This window comes from Xenopus laevis, chromosome 1S, assembly GCF_017654675.1.
Source record: "Xenopus laevis strain J_2021 chromosome 1S, Xenopus_laevis_v10.1, whole genome shotgun sequence".
Lineage (NCBI taxonomy): Eukaryota > Metazoa > Chordata > Amphibia > Anura > Pipidae > Xenopus > Xenopus laevis.
The window spans coordinates 123,826,489-123,846,569 of record NC_054372.1 but is presented as its reverse complement, the minus strand read 5'-3'; the positions used below and the strand labels follow the sequence as shown (position 1 = coordinate 123,846,569).

Sequence of the window (20,081 nt, the reverse complement as noted above, 5' to 3'; positions counted from 1 at the left end):
TGCATTTCAAACTTTCTGTGGCAAGTACACTGTTTGGCTGATGCAACCTGCAAGGAAAATGTAGAACTATAAACCTTCCACATTCACATTAAACTTTTCTTATATTATTTTGCAAGCAAAATTCAACTTGATAGCTTGATAAAAGGCCACATGGCCTGAAACGTCGCGGGGGATGCCCACAAGAGCACAAATAAAGGCTTTTTAAACCACATCCAAGTCGATGGTGCTGTTCATTTTCTACATTATATGGTCTGTCAATGGAAAGTGGTCGTTGCAGAACGTGCACCATCAAGGCAAGATACTAAGAATCGGTGTGCTGACTAAATCTGTTCTTCAAGCAAAATTCAACAACATGGTGTTTATCATGTAACCTTAAATAGTCTATTAGATGGGACTAATGTATTAGTACAGCCAGGACTTAGTCCTCCCTCTTTGTTAATGGAAGAAGGTAGAGTCCTGCGTGGGTCCATTTTTTGGAACCCGTACCTGACCCGTACCTGCAATCTGCAACCTGGACCCGCAACCCGCATTCTTACCCACTTGTATCCGATACCCGACCCGCAAGTACCTTATCCGCAACCCGGACCCGCGACCCGCTGACCATCAAGAATCAGGAAGTGCTGTTATTGTAAACTGGAAGTGACATCATCGGAAGTAGGCGTGATCACAAAAAAAGGAGTAAAACAGGAAGTGCTGTCATTGTAAACTGGAAGTTCTGTGTGTAGATGAACCGCACCTCTCACACTTCCAGTTTACATTGTAAATTAGAAGTGACATCATCTGAAGTAGACGTGATCACAAAAAAGGAATAAAAATCGATATTGAGAAGACCTGCGGCCCGACCCGCCGACCAGCGTCTATGTGTCTATACCCGCACCCGGAACTTCTACACGCAACCCGCAGGATACTGCAGGTTTTTGTGGGTAACCTGCAGGACTCTAGAAGAAGGAGACAAAACGTATGTTGCATAACTACTATGAAAAACAGGTACAATGTTAACCCACTGGAGTAGGCACAGATACTAATTGGACTTTTACTACTTTCTGGTCATTGGCTATAAGGTTCCACTTACTGTCCCTCCTACTGCTTTTTAGAAAATGACGGTCTTGCAGGTAGAAGGGTGTAAAAGGGTATAAAAGAACTTTGGTGATTAATTCAGGAAATTGACTTGCTTTTTAAAGGAGCTTTGGAATGTTGTACATTCTCACCTGAGGTTCAGAAGAGCCATGTGACTGACTAGATTACTGCTATATGACAAATCTTCAGTTCAACAGTAAATACGCTTTGAACTCTTGCTCAAAGCATCCAGCTTATGATCCTAAAAAAAAAATAGTTTACCTGAATTGGCTATTACTCATTACTTATTTATGTCTACTGAGTATCCGCACTCCAAGACAAACTTTTCTTCCGTATGTAACCTGGGTGCACAGTTGTAATTTATGTATATCCATGAATATCAAAAAACGACACACCCATGTTCATTCCCAACATGTTTCCTATTTCAGCAGTGCCATAACTGACCCAAATTACTCAAGGCTATTATTGTCAATCCACATTGTCTCTAGTACACTAGAACTTGGATTGCTTCCAGTTTCTTCTATGGGGAGGCTCAGGAATCTAGTTCCTTGGGTAGAACTAGTTTATGGTTGCATGGAATTCAACGTCTGGCCAATTCCCAGAATTTTTGCATTACAAACACTTAAAGCCAGCTTTTAACTAATTCTAAAAATTCTACACCATGACCACAATGTATAGAAAACATAACACAGCATGTCATAACAAAATACAAATTGTAACGAGAGTTATTTAATTGGTACAGCACTATATTTCAGTCTGGAACTAGGAATTCTGGCACCTAGGCAAACATGGCAATGGTTGTACCTGTATCCTTTTACCAGTACACACTGCTAACAAAATATTTAAGTAAAACACTTTTTACTTAATATAGTGCATTTGCACAAAGGTCCATGTACTTCCTGCGCTTTTAATTGCTCAGGCTGCTGGCCTCACCTAGCTGAACAATAAGAGTTGTATATTATTTCATGCCTTTCATTTCAGTTTGGTGTCCTGTAAATATCACTAGGAACATATCTCTAAATCTGTTTTTTTTGTCATAATCTCTCAGTCAGCAGTATTAATGCTCCATTCTGCCAGTGATAATATTTAAATCATGTCTTTATGTAATCTCATAGTAAAAGAATTCTGGTAATCTGATAAGGAACAAATAAGTATGGTATCTCATAACACGACTGCACAACTACTGGAGCTGTAATACAGTATAAAGGGCTAGTAACAACATACATTTAAGCACTTTATATACATTTAAATATTTTTGCCTGGCATCTTCAAATAATATATTAATTGGCAGCAACAGATCAATTTTGTATATGAAAGGATTTCATTAAAGGGGAACTGGAGTCTAAATAGAATAATGTTAGAAATGCTGTATTTTGTACACTAAACATAAACATGAACTTACTGCACCAGAAGCCTAATAAAACGAATTATTTATGTTTTCAAAGTTGGCCGCAGGGGGTCATCATCTTGTAACTATGTTAAACCATCTTTGCAAGACAACACACATGCTCAGTGTGGTCTGGGCTACAGTTGGGAGGTTAAGCTTAGGGATCGTCATAAATTATCAAAACAGCACAAATCAAATAATATCTGCCATAGAAACTGATACAGCACGACTGATTAATAATCAGAATATGCAGATTGCACTGGGTCTGCGAATACAAATCTCTACAAGGTCTCTGGATGCTCTACAGGGAAACTTGTGCGGAATTTTTCCATTTTAGATTAAACATGAATAATAGAGAATGGTCTTTTTTACGAGGGGTCTATTAACCAAGCTAGTTTTATTCATTTTCAGGAAGTCCAGTACACCTTGATACTCATAACTCATAGCTCTACATAAGGTGGCTGGTGTTTGAACATATTGATGGTATAATAATATTATTTACAGATATGTACTGAAGCCAAAAATAGTTTGCTTGATCTCTCCTGAACTCAGCAAGGTAGATCAGTTATGAAATGGTGCAGCAAAGAGATCTAAAAAATGTTTTCATTGATATGTCATCCAGTCTTTTCACCCTCCATGAGAAACCTGCTGCGATATATCCTGTAACATATAATTGCATAACTTATGAATAAGCTTATTGAATTGCAGCTATCCATTGGACTGAAAAATCAGGAGAGTTCTCACAGTTGCTTAAAGTGATCATATTTCTTTGTTTTGTGCCTGTCAGATCTATTTATTTTATGTTGTCATGTTGAAAAGTAAAGGGTGTTTCACTTTCTAATATAGTCATAATTTACAGTTGTTTACAGTACAGTGCAAATGCTTTATGTGCTACTTGTAGTTCTTATTAACAAGGGTCTCAGTTTAATTGTTTATGCTTAAAATACTGTACAGTTAATAGCATGCACAGATGCATTTTGATTCCTTCATGTTAACATAAATCTGAAGTCACAAGCAGAATGCACTGGTTTTGTTACTTGACAACAAAGGGTTATTATCTTCTTTACAGATAAGTTGGACTTGTGAAACAACCCACAGAAAGCTACTGGGGGCCTAACTAAAACTCAGTGGCGATATCATGGGGTAGATTTATTAAAAAGTGAAGTTAGAGATCTCCGCAGTCTGCAGAGTGAAATACCGCCTCTCGCCATTCATTTCTATGGGATTTTTAAAGGCATATTTATCAAAGGGTGATAGTGAAAGTTCACCATTTCATAAATAGGCCTTTATAAATCCAATAGAAATGAATGGAGAGAGGCGGTATTTCACTCTGCGGACTGTGGAGATCTCTAACTTCACTCTTTGATAAATCTACCCCATGGAGACCTAACCCTTTCAACAGTGGAGATGCTTTTTCTGGTGAGCTGGAAACTGACTGCTACGTAACACATTAGTCTCGTTTTCACCACAGAAACTTCTTGTTCCTTCTGTTATTTAAGTTCACACTGTTCATATGGCTGTGTCAGATTTGGCCTAAGGTCCAGGTCTCAAGAGAATACTAATTGCAAATAGTTACTGTTCTATATTTGTGTTTGTAATCCTTGTTTTTAGAGATACAGTACCTTCAAAAGATTAAGCTCCAGTGATGGTTCATTTCTACTGCTTTTCTGAATGCAGTAGAAAAACTTTGCTTGAAATTCAGGCTGTATTAAGGACAAGTCCTCTTAATGATGTTACCAGTTACATGGTAAAAGCAAATGGACTCATCAGGACTAAGTCCAAGCATACGCCATCATCACATGCAATTGCTTCTCCCATAGAGCAAACAGAGACTGATATAGCCATTCTTTAACAGAAGGGTAGCTTGATACGATTTAATACTATAACTTAATTAAACTTTGGAATAGACGAGTTGCACTTTAAAAAGTATAGTGTAAGACAACTCTTCCTTCAGGGAAGGGAATGGGTATGCATTGTTGTTGTAAAGGCAGCTCTGAAAAATTGAAATTTAGATTATATGCCCCTATTTGCACAGCCATGTTTTCCTGTATTTGATTTGCAAAATAATATTTACATTTTATTGCAGTGACTTGAATAAAGTTGCACGTACTATTGGTGTCCCTATTGGTTGTTGTAGGAAAATAACCTCTGTCTACAAGAACATACAGTTTAAATTGACAGACAGTCGCCTTATCGATAGGGAACAGAAGCGCCACAAGCTACAGTATTAGTGACATTCTTCAGTGAAATGATTGATATACCGTGGAGGAAATATACTATTATTATGAAAGTAAAAACTAGCAAAATTATTTATTTCCCATAATTGTCCATGTGCAGACTTCATGCTTGATGGGTTGAGTGAGGTGCTCAATGGGCAGGCTAATAGGATGGCAGGCTATAGACCAGAGTTCAAGGGCCTGCCTTGCAGATTATGCACTTCACTTTTATGAAATTCCAAGTGGTTAAGAAATTCTGTGTACAAGGCACACCATAGAAAACATAATTCTTTCTGAATAATATTTATCATAGAGTGCTGTATAACTGGAAAGTATTTTTGGGAACACATCATGATGAATCTTGATACAGTTACATTAGGCGCAATACTGTATCATGGAAACCAATGGAAACCTAAGCCGGGTAGAAAATGTAAAGTTTCATGGAGATACACCACTGTTGTATTCTTATGAGGCTGGAATTGCCTGGTTTTTAGATCCCATAACCTGAAATGAACATAACAATGCCATTCATTCAATGTTGGCAACTGAAAATGGCCGAACAACTTATATCATACTCCATAGTGAGTGATTCCTTTCATCTGTTTTTGGTGAGTTACTGAAATAACCTCTAAGCCTGTTCTACTAGTATAATAATTTGACTTCTTTTTCCTGCAGACGTGAACAAGCCACTGTCCTTTACCAGAACATCCACATAGTGGAACCTATGTTAATCCAGCAATATGAACATGTTATTAGAAATTTTGTTCGGGAGATACGACTTCAGAGCACAGAAATGGAAAACTTGGCCATTGCAGTGAAAAGGTAATTCAAGGGAAACCGGGATTGTATATGCTGCATTTGCTTTATAAAACTGAGGTTTTGTCATAAAATGGGACATATTGTGTAAAAAAACAAGAATGTGCCAGTGTGTTATACTCTTTTAAATATAGAGGGAATGTGCTTAAAAAACATTGCGTTTCAGGCTGATTGAAAATTCTCCAAAAATCCTAGTAGTCTTGTCAATCTGTTCCACTTCTTGCTGCCTCCTTTCCCAGGCTGTTCAGTGAAGACTGTAGCACTCAGCATACTGCACTGCGGAAAAGAAACCAAGTATAAGCGAGGCTTATTGCACCTGTACTATGCAGAATGTTTAAAAAAACAATCCTTTCTGAAAAGGTAAACAGTTTAAAACAGAGAGAAAATAGTAGAAGCACAATGGTCATGTAATGAGAATTTACTATTTCTTAAGTTCAAGTCAAATGATTCTGTATTCACCAACAGAACACAATTACTGTTGAATTGCATTAATGGGGACAATCCCAAACTATCAGCACTGAATATCAATGCCTACTCATTCTGCTGAGTAAATTACCTTGTTATTCCCAAGAAACAAAGTAGAAAGAAGTTGCAAGCTCCTATTACTCACTTTTTCCATACCTAAAAGTAAAGAAAAGCAAGTATACCGATTAAAAAATGACAGTATATCAGCTTTATTAAACGTTATTAATTTGCCAGGAAACAAGTTTTATACTCCTACCCTTGCTCTTCAGTAAAGTGACAGCGAGGGAATGCGAAGCATGTGAACAGAATAGTTATTACTAACACACACTAATGCACATGACACCAATAGTTATCAATAGGAAAATATGCTACTTTCACTTATGAAATGTGGCCTACAAATGCATGCAAGTTGCTGATTGTTATAGTTGTAGTTGAAGCAGATTGTTAAAGAATGCAAAAAATAAAAAATAATCAAAATGCCCACCCTCCTTTGAAAGAAATTAACTTGCAGTTTTGGTTTATGTGGTTGTTGAGGACATAACAGAATTGACATACATTATATAACTTGCCTTTGAACCACAGAGACCCTTTTCAAAAGAAACAGCAATAATGAATGTTTTTATAAATACTTTATGGGGAATATGCAAATAATGATGTGCAACAGTGAAATGTGCCTTTATTTCATTATTTGCATTTTTAATGATACTGAAATCAGGAGTTACAAGTATGTGTACCAACGACCTTGCTGCACACTCCTATTGTTATCCCAACTGCTCTTGGACTACTAATACCGACAGCATAAAAATTATGAAATCTGACCTGTAAATTCAACACGAACCAGAAAACTTTATTGAAACTATATCCGTAATGTTGTTATGCTGAATATTTGTATTGTTTTGATACCTGGAATCCTACTGTTTGAAAAAATTCAGACCTACATAAAGGTGATGGAAATTGTTGTATAAAGCTGTATAGACCCCATGCAACTTACCGCTCTGCATTTTCCTGGAGACATTTCTACTCAACACTGCACTTGCTTTTTTCAACTGTCCCTCAAATAGAACCATGCAATGCTCAGTAAAGTTTTTCATTTAGACTCCAAACTATCTAGTAATAATTAACATTGGTAGAGCAAAAGCCTCTCAGTGATATGTAGGCCAATTATGTATTTAAAAGTAGACAAGAAACTTTAATAGTGAATATGTTCAAACAACTATTTGGTAAATCAGAGATTGTTGAAAGAAGCAATACATGGCAATATCTAAATAAGAGAAACCTTTCTATGTATTGCAAAAGTATGTAAAAAAAACAAAACAAAACTGAGCATCCACCTGGCTAGTTGTATTGGGTATGGAAACATGACCAAGAAGATGATTATGCAATTTGTACATAATCAATCTTTAATTGTACATATATGACACCATATATGTACAATTTTCATTTTCGCGATAGTTCCCCTTTAACATCATGCATCTAGCTACCTTGACTAATACTGTCTTATATTCATCTAGTATGCTATGTCAGCAGCTAGACTCAAAGGGGTCCGTTTACTAAGTGCGGTAAAAATATGCGCACAAAATATAGACAAATTTATCGCCAAATATGTTTTCACCAGTTTACTAACCTGAGTGATAAATTGGCTAATTTTCCAGGGCAAGAATATGTGTTCGCCAGTTATTGCGTTCGCTGAAAATAACGCTATATACACATTAACGGCTGATTTCCTAAACTTTTGAAAATTAACTGCAGAAATTTTTAGCGCAATCTAGATAGTAGCGGAAAATTTGCAAGGGAACAGGAAATATCCCGTAATACTGTTTTTTTTTACCCATCATTCTTTGCTGACAGGAGAGAGATCTGTAGCTGTTGCTGACAGGATCTTTTGACTTCTTTTTCTATGTGCTGCTGTCAGGGAGCCGGGAGCTCCCTCCAGGGAGGTAGTCAGGATCAAGGAGGAAGCCCTCTTGAGGGAACAAGGTCGCGGTGTCCAAAAGGTTAATCGAAGAATAGTCAGGATCCAGGCAAGAGTTCACAGGCAGGTAGATATCAACAAAGTCCAAAGTCCAGGCAAAGGGTCAGGAAACAGATCAGGAACAAGAATTAGGCAAATAGGCACACAGGAAACCCAGGATACACTTTAGGGAAGTAATCCTATACTTGGGCACCATTCTGGCGTCTTGGTAAGGCTTTTATATTTGAATTTGGCGCCATTCTGACGTCATCGGCGTCCTTGCGCCGACGTCGACGCGCTGACGTCATCGCGCCGGCGCCACTACCCACGTGGCGGCCATGGGCGCCGCCATTTTGGAAGCGACGCCGGCAGGGAAGGACGCGCCGCCCGGAGCTCCTGGACCTGCTCCGGGCGGCGATCGTGACAGTACCCCCCCCTCACGGGGGGCCTCCGGACCACCAGGATTTGGCTTCTGGGGAAATTTGGAGTGGAACTCCCTCACCAGACGAGGAGCATGGACATCAGAGCGTCCTTCCCAGGAGCATTCTTCAGGTCCAAAGCCTTTCCACTTGATGAGGTACTGAAGAGAGCCCCTGGAGATTCTGGAGTCAAGGATCTTCTCCACCTCATATTCTTCTCCACCTCATATTCTTGTTGACCATCCACAGAGATAGTAGGAGGGGGAGGCTGGACAACGGAAAAGCGGTGGAGGTAGCGGGTTTCACCAAGGAGACATGAAACACGTTGGGAATTCGCATCTCAGGGGGAAGCTGAAGTCTGACAGCCACAGGGTTGATCACCTCCGAGATGGAGAATGGACCTACGAACCTCGGACCCAACTTAGGAGATGGTACCTTCAACCGAATGTTCCTGGAAGACAACCAAACTTTATCACCAACCTTGTAGGGAGGAGAGGGTCTACGTCTACGATCTGCAAACGTCTTATGAACCAGAGCACTCTTCTCCAGGTTTGACTTGGTTGCAGCCCAAACAGCAGACATGTGGGCTGCATGGTCATCAGCGGCCGGAACATCAGACAACACAAAGTCTTGTGGGAAGGCTTGAGGATGTTGACCATACACCGACATAAATGGGGACCTTCCAGTGGAAGTGTGGCAGGCATTGTTATGAGCAAATTCCGCCCACGGGAGGAGATCAGACCAATCATCTTGACAAAGGGAAACGTGGTTCCTCAAGAACTGTTCCAAGGCTTGGTTCACTCGCTCAGCCGCTCCATTAGTCTGGGGATGATAAGCTGAGGAGAACTGAAGACTAATACCTAGATCTTTGCACAGGGAACGCCAGAATTTAGCCGTGAATTGAGACCCTCGGTCAGAAACGATCTCAGTTGGGAAGCCATGCAGGCGAAAAATGAACTGGATGAACAACTGTGACAACTCCACTGCAGATGGAAGCTTCCGTAGAGGGATGAAGTGGGCCATCTTGCTGAAGCGGTCAATGACAACCCAAATCACGGTGTTCCCACAGGAGGGAGGAAGTTCAACAATGAAGTCCATTGCCAAATGCGTCCAAGGACGAGAGGGAACAGGGGGGGTAACCCACTGGGGCGAGAATGGCTGGACTTGGAAGTGGCACAAACAGTACAGGCAGAAACAAAGTCTTTGACATCTTTTCGGATAGTCGGCCACCAGACTAAACGTCGAAGGAGTTCAAGAGTCTTTTCTGGACCGGGATGTCCAGCTTGCTTGGAACAGTGAGTCTGTTGAAGAATGGGCAGACGTAACTAGGAGGGGACAAACGCCATCCCAATGGGAGTATCAGGAGGAGCAGAAGATTGACCAGCCAGGATTTGGTCAGCGAATTGAGGGTACAAGGAAGCGATGATCTTGACAGGAGGAATAATAGGCTCTAGTCTTTCAGGAGTATGATCCACCGGAGTGAAACTTCGAGACAGAGCATCGGCCTTCCGATTCTTGGAGCCAGGGCGAAAAGTCAAGACGAAGTTAAATCGAGAGAAGAAGAGAGACCACCTTGCTTGTCTGGGATTCAGCCTCTTGAGAGATTGGATGAATTCAAGATTCTTATGATCTGTGTAGATCGTGACTGGGATCAAGGAACCTTCAAGGAGGTGACGCCACTCTTCTAAGGCAAGCTTAACAGCCAGGAGTTTCCAACATCATAATTCTGTTCTGCAGGAGAGAACTTCTTAGAGAAATACGCACAAGGGTGCAGCTTCCCATCAGAGGGATGTCTTTGGGACAGGATAGCTCCAGCTCCAACTTCAGAAGCATCCACCTCGATGAAGAAGGGTAACTCCGGATCAGGATGGCGGAGAACTGATGCAGAAGTGAAGGCATCCTTCAAGGATTGAAAAGCTTCTATAGCAGGTGGGGGCCATGAGCTGGGTTTACTCCCTTTTAGGATGAGGGCCAGGATAGGAGCAATACAAGAAGAGAACCCCTTAATGAATTGCCGGTAGTAATTGGCAAAACCAATGAATCTCTGGATCGCCTTGGTGCTCAACGGGAGGGGCCACTCTTGGATCACGGACACTTTAACGGGATCCATCTCGAAACCCTCTGGGGAGATGATATAGCCCAGAAAAGGAATCTTGGACACTTCAAATACACATTTCTCCAACTTGGCAAAGAGAGAGTTCTTCCTCAAACGAGAGAGTACTTCCTTCACCTGGGAGCGATGGCTTGCAAGGTCCTTGGAGAAAATCAGGATGTCGTCTAGGTATACGACCACAAACCTTCCCAAGAGATCCCGGAAAATGTCGTTCACGAATTCCTGAAAGACAGCGGGGGCATTGCAGAGACCAAAGGGCATTACGAGGTACTCATAGTGCCCATCCCGAGTGTTGAATGCTGTCTTCCATTCGTCACCTTCCCGGATGTGGATAAGGTTATATGCCCCACGGAGATCCAACTTCGTGAAGATCTTAGCCCCCTTCAGTTGGTCGAAGAGTTCGGCAATCAAGGGCAAGGGATACCGGTTCTTAACCGTAATCTTATTAAGACCCCGGTAGTCGTTGCAAGGACGTAGGCCTCCATCCTTCTTTTCCATGAAGAAGAATCCAGCCCCGGCACGAGAAGTAGAAGGGCGAATAAACCCCCGCTGGAGATTTTCTTGGATATACTGCTTCATAGCAGTGGTCTCCGCTGGAGAGAGAGGATAAGTACGACCTCTAGGGGGCATGGTTCCAGGCAGGAGATCGACAGGACAATCGTATTGTCGATGAGGAGGAAGGAATTCTGCAGACTTCTTACAGAACACATCAGCGAATTCCTTGTAAAAGGGGGGTAGAGTCTTCAGATCAGACAAGGAGATATTCACCCTCTGGAGGGGTTCAGCAGGAAGACAGTGCTGCTGGCAAAATGGGCTCCAACGGGAAATCTGTCCTGCGGACCAATCAATGGAAGGATTATGCAGGCGCAGCCAAGGGAGACCCAACACAACTGGAACGGATGGGCAGGAAATAATTAGGAACGAAAGTCTTTCTTTATGCAGCGTCCCAACCTGCACAGGCAATTCCCCAGTCGTCATGGAGATAAATTCAGCCTCCAGGGGTCTGTCGTCAATGGCAGTGACTTGGAGAGGAGTAGACAATGGGAATAAGGGAACTTCCATGTGTTTGGCGAATTGAGCGTCCATGAAGTTCCCAGCAGCTCCAGAGTCAATGAAAGCGGAGCCGACAATAGTCTTAGTGGCTAGGCGAATCTGTAATGGAAGGAGAAACCTGTGAGTGTTCTCTTGAGACTTCGGAGTAGTGCCCCCTACATGAGTTACCCTAGAAATACCTCGGGGGACAGAACTCGTGGGCTTCACAGGACAGCAGTTGGCAAAGTGAGATTGACCCCCACAGTAGAGACAAAGTTCAGCCGTACGTCTCCGGAGTTTCTCCTGTTCAGAGAGACGAGCTCTTCCGATTTGCATAGGTTCCTCCGGAGGAATAACAGAAGGCTGCTGGGGGGTAGGAGGTAACAGAGGTCTTTGAAAGCGAGGAGCCAACATGGGTTGAAATTTCTTGACTCTGTCCCTATCAGCTTGATGTTCTCTCTAACGAGTGTCCACCTTGACCGACAAAGCAATGAGGTCTTCAACCTGTGTGGGTAATTCACGGGAGACCAGGTCATCCTTGAGGCGGATAGAGAGTCCATTGTAGAAGGCAGCATGATAGGCATCATTGTTCCAGCAGGTCTCTGCAGCGAGGGTACGGAACTCAATGGCATATTCCGCTACACTGCGATTTCCTTGGCGGATTTGGAACAGACGAGAAGCAGCGGTCGCCACCCGACCGGGAGCATCGAACACCGTCCGGAATTCATGAAGGAAGGCTTTGGAATCGTCAATTAAGGGAGACTCCTTCTCCCAGTGCGGAGATGCCCACTCGAGTGCTTTCCCCGCCAGACGAGTGATCACAAAACCAACCTTTGCTCGTTCAGAGTTGAATTCCGCAGGTTGTAGGGCGAACCGGATCTGGCACTGATTCACAAAACCACGACAGGCTTGAGGGTCGCCGCTGTAGAGAGGCGGTGCAGGAATTCGCGGACCAGAAGTGGTGGAAGGAGTAGCCATATCGGCAGCAACTAGCGTTGGCGTTTTCGGCGTTGGAGTAGTCGGCGTTAGCATGGATAACTTTTCCAAAATCGCCTCCAGCGTGTGTCCGACATAATTTTGCCGAGCTTCGTACGCCTCCATGCGGGTATGCAGACCTCGAAAGGCCCTGCCGAAATCTGGCTGAGCTTCCTCAGTGGGATCCATGGCCCAAGTATAATGTCAGGGAGCCGGGAGCTCCCTCCAGGGAGGTAGTCAGGATCAAGGAGGAAGCCCTCTTGAGGGAACAAGGTCGCGGTGTCCAAAAGGTTAATCGAAGAATAGTCAGGATCCAGGCAAGAGTTCACAGGCAGGTAGATATCAACAAAGTCCAAAGTCCAGGCAAAGGGTCAGGAAACAGATCAGGAACAAGAATTAGGCAAATAGGCACACAGGAAACCCAGGATACACTTTAGGGAAGTAATCCTATACTTGGGCGCCATTCTGGCGTTTTGGTAAGGCTTTTATATTTGAATTTGGCGCCATTCTGACGTCATCGGCGTCCTTGCGCCGACGTCGACGCGCTGACGTCATCGCGCCGGCGCCGCTACCCACGTGGCGGCCATGGGCGCCGCCATTTTGGAAGCGACGCCGGCAGGGAAGGACGCGCCGCCCGGAGCTCCTGGACCTGCTCCGGGCGGCGATCGTGACAGCTGCAACAGCAGCAGTTTCAGCTCAGAGGCGTATTATTGGCAGCGGCTGTATATGTTTTTTATATATTTGATTTCTGTAACTTTCTGATCCTATTGGCAGGGGGTTCGGTTTCATTGTGATTGGCTAAATTAAACTGTGCATTTATATGATGCAAAGAGATTGACTGGTATGATTTCTTGTTTATATGACTCTATTGGCAGAAAGGTTTGTGGGGCAAAAAAGTCAATGTAGTATATGGGGCAAATTTACTAAAGGGCAAAGTGACTAATGATGAAGAAAATTCGTCATTTCTGTACTTCGCCGATTTACTGAACGTTACCTCTTGCGCTAGACTTGCCTTCACCACCTCAGACCAGGAGAAGTGCAATAGAGTAGATAGGAGTTCCTCAAACATGTAGTTGAAAAATGTTCCAAGTCCTAAAAAACGCTGGGTCTTTTCCTTTTTTCAGGTTGATAGGCTGCAAAAGAGCGTAATTTTTTTGGGGGTAACCTGCTTCCCCCCTACATTTCCTAACATATGGCACATAAACTATACAGTGGGCTCATGTGAAGAGCATTATAACAACTCTATTTTCTTTTATTAAGGTTCCCTGGGCTTGTGTAGTGTAATGTATTTGCTGCAACATATACGTCCATTCAACTTTAACTTCCCGCCATATGCAAATTAGCCAACGCTAGCGCAACTTTGCTCTGCTTCGAATTTACGCTAGTGCAACTTCGGCGAGGGCCTTCGGCACCCTGGAAGCAACTTTGCATGTTAGTGAATTAACGTTGTCTGAGCGAATTTTCGCCTGGCGAAGTGTTGCGCTGCCTGTGAAGCCATCAATGGAGAGTTTTCGCCACTTAGTGAATTTGCTCCTATGAGTTTTGAAGATGCATTGCTTGCCATAAATGTCACAGTAAGAATTGGCATAATAACCGCCATAAAACAAGATTATTTTATAGCATAAATATTTGCAAACTTAATCTGTCGCCAGAAAATTCGCAAATTACAGCTACGTAAACTGTTTTTTTATAATGTAGCCACAAGTGATGGCAATGACTTCTGAGCGTATCACTGTTTAGTAAACTTTGGCGGGAAAATAATTGCAGCCATAACATGCGGAAACTTATAGTCAAATTTACCGCGTTTTAGTATACGGACCCCAAAGTAACTAAAGCCCTCAGCCAAGGAGTGCCTTTCCGTTTAAATCCAGTTGATTTGTGTAATCATTTCCTTTGTTTGCCTGCTGCCAAAGCATTGTTTGATTTTGGTGCGAATCCTGTTTTTATGGTTTAAGTGCAAAAAGCTTACATTTCATGCCTTTGATTGCAGGGCACAGGATAAAGCGGCAATTCAGCTGAGTGAGTTAGAAGAGGAGATGGATCAACGGATCCAGGCTGTAGAGAAGAGGGTAAAGAAAGAGGTTTGTATTGAATAACTACTTTATTTAACATTTTCATTATTAGAAATTTGGTTTAGAAAATACATTATACAACCTGGATGTGACTATGACTAGTACTTATGCACATTTATATCATGCAATAAAGCATGGTAATAGAGGGGGAGATTGGAGTTCTTGCTGCAGTTTAGTTGTTCCAAGGTAATGCATAGTGCACCCGGGCTGTGAGAGTTAATAGCAACCAACAGCTACAACAGTCCTTCATTAATTTTGTGAGTGTTGCTAAATACTAATGGTAAACAGAGGTTGGAAATATTCGAGAAATATTTTCGAATAAATAACTAAAGAGAAGATAACCTACACACATAATACACCTTGTAAACTAAAAGGTGTTGGACATTGCAAAAGTAATTATGCCTGTTGTGCAGAATGTTGTGCCAAATAGAGGAGGCATAAAGATTTGACTCAACTGGGTCCACACACTGGTTAATGATATACTTAGGGCTGTTTAATAAAAATATTTTGAAAAAAAAAATGATATACTTAGGGCTAAATTCATGACCTTTATTTTATAAGAAAAATATTTATATATATTTATATATATCTTTATAGAGAATTGTTCTTCGTTTTTAGCTTTACTCATTGTATTAATAAATCAGAAAGCCCTTTTGCTGACAAAGTACTATATGTAGTACTACCAATTAAAATGGCAGCACATTTCCAGTTTTTAGGGTGAGTAAAATCAGTATCAACATTCATTAGTCCCATAAATGATCCCTGCTGTGATCAAGCTTCACAAGTACAGAATAAAATTACCCCCTATGGCATCATTAACATCCTAGCACACTGTTATTTTATGAAGCCACCACCTAAATATAGATATAAATATATATATATATAAATATATTTAAGCGGATCCTACATAGAAAATAGTGGTTATTATGTGTAACTAACTTAATGTCATATATATTGTACATATATATATAAATTATATATTGATTGTAATAATGTATAATAAATTATAAATTAAATTATACCTTATTAAATAGTATATAGATATATTAATATGTATATAAGCCTTGACTTCTCAGTCATGAGTGTCTTGAAACAGTGTGTATATAGCGTGTCTAATGCTTCCTGAATGTCTAGAATTTGCAGCTGATTACCATCTTGACTCTGCTTCTATGCACTGCAAAGTTACTTTTACATTCAGTGAGATATGGGCCATTTATAGGGTGGGTTATTCTAGATACATCTAATTTAAGTAAGTAAGCTAATACACCTACAAGGCAGAATTCCTGAATGTTGTTTGCTTAGTGACAGATTGTACCTGTATAAGGTTCTTATATCAATTCAGTTCTCTGTTTGTTCTTGGCGGCTACTGCTTCAAAAACTTCCAGTTGCATTTCTCTGTTCTGTTAGTAGGCCTGATATATGTCTTCGAGTTCGTAAGTTAATAAACAATCATGTGAATAGGGGCAATTTATGTTATCATGGAAATTATTGCAGTAATAAGCAAATGTACATAGGGCGATTTCACTGAGAAAATAATGCAAGAATAAAAATTGCAAGCAGAAAGATGAGATATATATTATAGCATTAGGGCTTGCCCTTTAATTCACATTATTGGGGTTATTTATCAAAGTCTGAATTTATTTCAATATGTTCTGCTACAAACTTCGATTAAATATGCTTGGGATTTTTTACGCTTATTTATTACTACATTTTCCCAAAATAGTTTTGGTGGGAAAACTCACCCGAAAACTCCAAAAACTTTGGGATATTGCCCGAAACCCAGCGCACATCGAAAAATCATTGGGACTTCTCCCATTGACTTATATGCAACCTCGACAGCTCTGAGATGCAGGATTTTCAGATTCTGACTTTTCCATCCTCAGAGTTTAATGAATTCCGAAAAATTTGTGATTGTTCGATTTTATAAAAAACAAATGATGAATTTTTCGTGATTAAATAACCCCCTATATGCATGAATATGTTTGCTCCCTAACCATAATGATGATGTGACTATCAGTATTATTTTATCTTCCATCATCTAGTTTTAAGCAAAACATTTTAGCAGATAATCCTAGCCATTTTATAAAGTGTATTTCTAAGAATTAGTATGGGGGTATATTTCGTCTCCCAACTGTATACTGTCTTCCAATATTACCAGCAAGTATAGCTGCCATTACAAATTTATTATATTAGCACTATCGGTAGTATCTTGAACATTATTTTAAAATGAATTAACTGTAGAAGTGCTTAGAAGAGTGCTCTTAGCAATTAATTTGTTTTGAGAATATACACTTCCTTTAAGCAAATAAATACAGTTTGACACAGGGTACGCAGGGTAATGTCCCTTTGCAAGGAAAAATACTTCGAAATTCGACCATCTAATTTAAATACTTAGTATTCGAATATCGAATTCGAACGTTTTTCATCGAATTTGTGTATTCTGAGGTAAAATCGTTCAATTGAACGAATAAGTACTTCGAATAGAACGATTTCAATGATTTTAACTTACAATCGAACGATTTTACTTCGACTTCAAAAAACGTTAAAAAATGCTGTAGATAGGCTAACATAGCACTTCGGCAGGTTTAATTTGGCGAAGTATTGAAGTCGAAGTTTTTTTTAAAGAGACAGTACTTTGATTATCGAATGGTTGAATATTTGAAGTATTTTACTTCTAATCGAATTCGAAGTCGAAGTCGTAGTATCCTATTCGATGGTTGAAGTATCCAAAAAATTACTTCGAATTTCAAATTTTTTTATTTAGAAAATTCCCTCGAATTCACTTCGACCCTTGATAAATCTGCCCCGTAATATTGCACTGTAGTTTGTTATTGCAGTTTCTAGCATGTATGCCTTTTACAGTTACCTGTATCTAATGGAGAAGGGTATTCATCACCTAACAGATTAACATGAAATACTCACCTCTCACTGAACCTTTCGGGAAATGCTCTTGGCATAAAAGTTGAGTGTATGTAATTTTTGTTATGATTGTAATCAATCTCCCTACAGTCAGGAAACAGTACTCCTCTATGCACAAATGTTTTGAGGAGGATTCATTTTAATGCTAATTATCCAACCACACAGAGACACACTGAATATTTCCATTTTTTTCCCCCAGAAACATATTTGCTGGCAAATGTGGTGATTTCAATTTGTGAAATATCAAAGACTTAAAAAGTAGCATAACGTGACATCTGGAATACTGGAGACCTTCTAGCACAGATGCTGGACAGCACTTAATTAAAGTTATGGTTATAATGGGCCAAATCTATATATTTCTTTTCAATAATTCCATTTACCAGGGACGCAGGGATAAAAACCATAGATTGTTCATGGAAATGAAGGCTACCGTGTAGGTCTTCCATAAAAACCTATGCTTGTTGTGCTGTTTAAAGAATTACTGGCAGTGCTTTCAATATTTGTTTTATAATAACTGTTGTATGTAAACCAGCTAATAGCTATAATGGCAACCATGGCTATTCTTAATATCTAGATTGTATTTTTCAGAAAATGGAGTTAACTATAGAGGAAAACGCTCCTCTCCTCGCAATTGGCAGGAGGGGGGAGGGGCATATCTTGCCCTGGGATCTTCTGTAAATATTCTAGTAATTTACACCTCCTATAGACTTTGAATCCCTTATTGCATTAGGTTGTGCTTCTAAATTTCAGAATGATTTTGCAAAAGCTGTATCATGTTGATCACATTAATACTTTTCTATTTAAGTACTTGAAGCGTAGGTTGCCTAAAGACTTTCACCCTGGGATTTTATACTATTTTTGTTTGTTCCCTGACAATTGGTATGTGGGGATTCTACTGTCAGGATTAAATACATGAATTGTGCTCTTTTAGCACCATCTAGTGGTACAAGCAAGGTGAAAGGAGCCTTTTTTTATACCTTCATAAAATGTAGGTGTGAGTCCACCTTGTATCCTTATTAACTGCGTAAATTTGCCAGCGCTGGCTTCGTGCACATTGCAACACTTCGCCAGTTGTAAACTCGACTGGACAAAGCTAATTCACAAAGATCCGAAGTTGCGCACAGGGTACCGAACGCTTGCGAAGTTGCGCTAGCAAAAATATGATCATCAGTTTGAAGTTACGCTAGCGTTGGCTAATTAGCATACGGCGTGCAGTTAAAGTACAATGGACGTATATGCTGCAGCAAATACATTACACTACACAAGGCCAGGGAACCTTAATAAAATTATATAGAGTTGTTATATTGCCCTACACATGTGCCCACAGTATAGTTTAGGTGCCATATGTTATCAAATGTAGGGGGGGAGGAGGGTACCGCAAAAGAAAATTTTGATCTTTTTCAGCCTATCACCCTGTAAAAAGTAAAAGACGTTTTTTTTTGGGACTTAGAAAAATTTCAACTTTTGTTTTTTACAAACTCCTATCTACTCTATTGCACTTCACCTGGTCTGAGCTGGTGAAGTTAACTCTGGCGTTCAGTAAAATCAAAAACTTAGTGAATTTGCATAGTAACGGTCTTTCGCCAGAGCGAAAATTAGCCTGGCGTTAGAATGCAAAGTTGCACCAGAGTCTATCTCCTTCACTAGCGAAATTACGCCAGCGACCATTAGTAAATCGGCAAAGTGCCGATATGACATCACAATGGCGAATTTTCTCCTGCGTTAGCCACTTCACCCTTTAGTAAATTTGCCCCATAGTGAGGACAGCATGAATGAGCCGATGTGATCCTTGATAAGCCTGCCCAATCAAAATCTGATCAAATTTTGGCCAGATATTGATTGGGGAGGCCTGTTGGAGGGCCCCATACATGGGCAGATCCCATGCCAAATCGGTCTACCACCGGGCCATAAACCAGTAATGGGCCATCTCTGCAGTCTATAAATACAAATACTGCAAATACAATGCAAATACAATGAAAAAGGCCCCAATTACCTGCAATCCAAGATCCCTGACATACCATCACCATGACAAAAGCTATGATAGAGCCGAGGAAGCTTACTTCTGATCGCAACAAGGACCAATTTGGACAAATATTTTCGGTAAGCTTTAAATACACCCATGAGTATATGGGCTTGTTTGCTGAATTGCCAGTTTGGAATGTTTGAAATGCCTGGCATGGTTTCTCAACAAAATAGTTTTCTCTGAAAAGCTAGAACTTCTATTTTAATTTTATCCTATCCTATGGTCATTTTTACAATGACATAAATTTTAGCAAAACTCATAATGGCTAAAAGCCTTTTAGAATGGATTTCTATTTATTGAACAATCTTTTCATTCAGACGTCCTTAACTTGCATAGTATTTAGCTTATTGTATTTGTGGAGACCATTCTTCTCATCTCATCTAATGGATATGTATTTCTTCTTCCATCAGGTAGCAGCTGCTCCTTGGTCCTTGAGCTTGTTATAGAGCACATGGTAGCCTAATTTTCTAGATACATAGATAATGGTGTGTGCTTTAATGGCCATTATCTAACATAAAGATTCTTGCCTTTTTGCCAACATGTTGTGCATTGCTTAGAGATTTTTACGCTTTGCAATGGTTGTCCAGACAATGGAATGCTAAGAATGTATTTGTCA

At 40.5% G+C, this 20,081-nt stretch overlaps 1 protein-coding gene across 1 annotated transcript in view; it reads left to right on the top strand.

Moving 5' to 3' along the window:
- Window positions 1-20,081, top strand: part of MGC147600.S (RAS and EF-hand domain containing S homeolog) — a 49,353-nt gene that overhangs the window by 4,633 nt on the left and 24,639 nt on the right. The window contains exons 2-3 of the mRNA XM_018243864.2: window positions 5,356-5,502; window positions 14,442-14,532. Of these exons, the coding sequence (XP_018099353.1) occupies window positions 5,356-5,502; window positions 14,442-14,532 (238 nt within the window). The remainder of the gene's footprint in view (window positions 1-5,355; window positions 5,503-14,441; window positions 14,533-20,081) is intronic.